The sequence below is a fragment of the Equus przewalskii genome, chromosome 6 (assembly GCF_037783145.1).
Source record: "Equus przewalskii isolate Varuska chromosome 6, EquPr2, whole genome shotgun sequence".
Taxonomy (NCBI): Eukaryota; Metazoa; Chordata; class Mammalia; order Perissodactyla; family Equidae; genus Equus; species Equus przewalskii.
The window spans coordinates 86,662,939-86,667,613 of record NC_091836.1 but is presented as its reverse complement, the minus strand read 5'-3'; the positions used below and the strand labels follow the sequence as shown (position 1 = coordinate 86,667,613).

The 4,675-nt window shown below is 53.8% G+C and overlaps 1 protein-coding gene across 1 annotated transcript; it reads left to right on the top strand.

Moving 5' to 3' along the window:
* The first annotated feature begins 621 nt into the window (after positions 1 to 621).
* Positions 622 to 3,896, top strand: LOC103543535 (serum amyloid A protein). Its single transcript, XM_008510404.2, has 4 exons — positions 622 to 690; positions 1,130 to 1,218; positions 3,026 to 3,164; positions 3,596 to 3,896. Exons 2-4 carry the CDS (start codon positions 1,134 to 1,136, stop codon positions 3,756 to 3,758), a joined length of 387 nt encoding a protein of 128 aa, XP_008508626.1. The 5' UTR covers positions 622 to 690; positions 1,130 to 1,133; the 3' UTR covers positions 3,759 to 3,896.
* The last annotated feature ends 779 nt before the right edge of the window (positions 3,897 to 4,675 follow it).

Genomic DNA, 4,675 nt, shown 5'->3' with positions numbered 1-4,675 from the left:
GGGGCGGGGAAACAAGGAAGGCCCTACACAGATGCCCCACCTGGCGCAGGTTAGATGATGCACTTCCTCACTGGCAGAGCAGCCGAGCACGCTTTTCTGAGCCTTGGAGCTGAAAGCTGAGCCACGCAGGCAGAGCGGTGGAAGGAGCACCCAGGAGACTGGGTGGGCCGCCTGTCAGTTTTGAAGCTCAGGGCTTTACACAGGAGCTGAGAGGAATTGAAGTTCTGACACATATGCTGCCGGACCAGCAGGGACCATCTGAGGAAGTGCCCAGTGGAGCAAAGTCCTGGCAGGAGGAGCCTCCTCTAACCCCACACCTTCCAGCAGCCCAGGTGACGATCCTGGGGCTCCACAGCCTTCCTCTCCCCTTCCCCAGATGGCCCCCCTCAAACCCCACAACTCTGACAGCAGAGCCATCCTCTGGGCCCGACGGCCGCCAAGGCCCAGCAGCCTACCTTGCTCCCTCAGGGTTGCACAATCCGGGAAATGACCTGTGCATGGAGACAACTGCTGGTGTCCGGTAAGTGTACCTTTGTAGCTTTCTAGGGGAAGTGACCTGGAGGGACTTTAACCCAGGCACCGAGTCTTTCTTTTCTTGCCTCCTGTGACCCCAGCAGGGAAGGCTGAGTATAAATAGCAGCCACCTCTCCCCAGAGGCAGGGACCGGCAGCCCTGCTCACTGGAAGTCAGGTGAGGGACCACTCCAAGGAGTGATATGTGTAAAAGACTTACTCTGCTTTCTCTTTCCCAGAAAGATTGTTATTGCCTCCAAAAACAATTATTCTGTTTTGGGTTTGTCCTGTGGGAGGTCTGGGCTGGCACTGTGCAAATGGGACATGGTTTTTGATTAGTAATAGGGGTCTGTCTGGAGGGACAATTTGGTCCTAACTGCCCTCTCCTCCATCAAGGCCGCCCTGGAGACCCCTCGGACAGTCTCGGGTTCAGGGGTGATGGGTTCAGAACTGAAGGCTGTGGCTCTGCGTGAGGTCCTCCTGCAGTGTTTGCTCAATGATCCACTAAGAGTCTACTGAGAACAGTGGGAAATCCAACCAGGCTCCCTTTGACACACTCGCCCGAGGGTGTGTGCCCGTCTTGTCAGAGTCTCCCTGACTCTCTCCGTTCACTGCAGCACCATGAAGCTGTTCACAGGCCTCATCTTCTGCTCCTTGGTCCTGGGCGCCAGTGGCTTGTTATCGTTCCTTGGAGAGGCTGCTCGAGGTAAGGCTGATGGAAGGGGTGGCATCCACGGCCACTAGGATCCACCCTGAGCACTCTCAAGGGTGGAGCTGCTGTCCTAGGCTGTGTTGTCCTAGGTGCTGCATGTGCCAGGGGTTTGGGGAGCTTTTCCTCAAATGGATTAAAAACCACAGGATGTATTTCAATCAGTGACTAGAGAAAGAACAATGATGGTTCCCACCGAAAGGTAGGTTTGAATGGAAGACACAAAAGAAGTCCTGAAGTGGGATAAGTTTCCTCAGACGAAGTTGCATAAAACTGATTGAGCTCTCCATCTTTTCTTCTTGTCTTTCCTGCGCCCTCCCTCTGCCCTCCGGCCCCTTCTCCCTCCCTCCCTCCCTCCCCCCCTTTCTTCTCTCGTTTCCTATCTGGATAGTTTAGAGAGTCCTTCACTCAGCTCTTGCTGATGGTTCCTGTTGTCAGTGACGCTGTCCCTGGTTTAGTCGGCTTCCTACCCTTTTCTAGACTTTTAACTGATAAAAAAAGAGAGAATAATAACATACATGAAGCCTCGGCTGGGAACTGAGCGCATTCATGCAATTAGGCGGATCAACTATCCTAGTTTGCTCTGGCCGGAGGGGTTTTCCGTGACTCACTGAGTGCTAACTGGGATGGTTCTAGGCAAACAGGGGCAGTTGTGGTCAAGCTGGGGCAGTTGATCACCTACATTAACTGCAGAATACCTCCAAACGCCTCTGCCCCCCACTTCCAAGGGGGGAAACTGAGGCTTAGAGCAGCTGAGTCCATTGCCCAGGGACTGTCCGCCAGTCAGCAGGTGGCAGAGCAGAGGTCTGAACACAGGTGTGCATGAGGCCAGAGCTCTTCCCAGGTGACGGTGTGGGTACCACTTCCTAGGGCTCAGGGTGTACCAACCAGCGGCAGGCTGGAGTCCCCTGGAAGCCTTAAAACTGCTGAGGCCTCAGTGCCACCCCCAGAGTGTGAGGCTTTGACCTGGGGTGTGAGCCCATCAGACTTCCGATATCCCCAGGTGATTAGAAAGTGCAGCCGAGCCTGAGGAAAGAACCACTGCTCCAGCGCTGCTTTCCTCAGCACCCACGTCAGCAGGACAGTCTATCGAGAAGGTTTTCAGGATGCCATTTAGGCCCCCAGCGCTCCCAGGGACTCGAGTCACAATTATGTGCATTCTGTCTGCAAGATCATTTTTCTTAGGTGTCAGGACACAAGTGCTATATGTCTGCAGCCTTCCCCAAGTCTGTCTTCATGGCACCACCTCACCCACCCACGTCCCCTGCATAGTCTCATATGTCCTTCATTCTGTAGCAGTGGTTCTTGACCAAGGGCAGTCTTGTGCTCTGGGACATTTGGCAATGTGTGGAACATTTTGGTTGTCACCTGGGGAGCGTGCTGCTGCTCTAGGGTGTAGAGGTCAGGGACGGTGCTCAACGTCTCCCAGTGCTCAGGACAGCCCTGCTCAACAGACACATGTCTGACTCGTGGTTTCAATAGTGCTGAAGTGGAGAAATCCTGTTCCATAACCATGCCTCCCTTAAGACGTGGACCTCAAGGGAGATGGAGCACACAGACAGCATCACGAGGGTCCGACCACCCAACAGCTCGGCTGTGCCCACCTCACTGACTCTCATTAGAGTGTGCTGGAGACGCCAACGGGAATTAGCAATGTGCTCCTCATCCTATGGAATCCAAGGTGCTATGAGCTCAGGCTGAAATGGAGTCAGTGGACGATTCTGCATTCTTGATTCTTCTCTAAGGGATGTCACAGTCTTTCTGTTCACCCTGTGTCCCTTTGGCCATGTCCTTTCCTTTCCAGGGACTTGGGACATGATAAGAGCTTACCATGACATGAGAGAAGCCAATTACATAGGCGCAGACAAATACTTCCACGCCCGCGGGAACTATGACGCTGCACAGAGGGGCCCTGGGGGTGCCTGGGCTGCTAAAGTCATCAGGTGACTCGGGGCCTGGGGGTGCAGGGGTGGGTGCGCAGAGCTGGGCTGCCTTTGGGGATCAGGAGAGTGTAGGCTCTGGAGAACAGTCCTGCGGGCGGATTAGTTTCCTCCTCCCGTACATCCTGTCCACCTTCTCCATCCATGCCCAGTGGCAGCAGAGCCAGAGTGTGGCTGGTTAAGACCGGTGAGCCTGTCCCAAAAAAGAGAAAGTGAGCTCCATGGAGTGATTCCCAACTCTCCCCTCTGGCTGCTGTTCACCTAGCTCAGGGGATCAGTGAGGCTGGGTGGGCTGTGCCGGGGCAGGCTGAGTGTATGGGCCCCTCTCTCCTTGGCTCCTTTCAGAGCCATCCCTGGGAAAGAGGAGACACAGGGAGGGTGGGGCTGTTGCTCATCAGCCCTGGATTAATCTCCTGCCTGCCCTCCTCCATCAGCGATGGCAGAGAGAATTTTCAGAGATTCACAGACCGTTTGAAGTTTGGAGACAGTGGCCACGGAGCGGAGGACTCGAGGGCCGACCAGGCTGCCAATGAATGGGGCCGGAGCGGCAAAGACCCCAATCACTTCAGACCTGCTGGCCTGCCTGACAAATACTGAGCTTCCTCTTCACTCTGCTCTCAGGAGATGGGCTGTGAGCACCCTGAGGGCAGGGACACCCAGTTATTGAGGTCTATGGCCCCAGAAGCCAGTGGGGGTCACAGAATTAGTGTCTAATAAATGCTTAAGAGATTGAAATTGTTGAAACTGTGTCTTTTTCTTTGGTCTAAGGACTGCCCCTTTGTTCCCAGGGGGTGATGTATGGACACTGGGGTGAAGGCCGAGCGTGTGTGGGTGCAGGTGGACAGTCTCAGCGTCACACAATACAGATACCCTGCACGACCCTCCCCTCATCAGCACCGCTCCCCTCTCCAGGCTGCTCTGGTTACATTGGTGCTATTTCCTGGTCCGTCTGTGTACAGGCCTCCTCACTGCCTGTCAGTTATGTCTTCTCACCTTCTCTGACCCCAGGGCCGACTCCCTTTAATTGTATTCCTCAGTGGTCTCTGTCTGGGGACAGGAGGCACAGCCACGGAAGGTGTGGACTGTAGAATCCTGCTCCAGAAACTCCTTGGTCTTCTGCTCATTTCTTAGCAACGCCTACAAATCCAATTATTAACCATTTCTGTCTGTGCCATCCAAGAAATGCCTCCAGAGCAGTTTCCCGACACTCTATTTTCATCGCTTTATTTCAAGTCTAAATGAAGATGCAATACCACTTCACTTGTGAATATTTCCTCATTCCTCCTTCACCATAACTAGCTCAAAACTGGGGCATTGGTAGTGAAGAGAGAGCAGGATAGAGGAGACCCCTTCTGAATGTCAGGGTCCAGTCATGAGACACAAACCAGGCAGAAATTTGAAAAGGGAAATTTTAATACAGGGAATTTCTAGCTGGTAACAGGATCAACTAGTAAGAAGTAAAGAATACAAGAAGGGATAAATTTGAGAAAGGGCGCCCCACAAGGGTGAGGGGT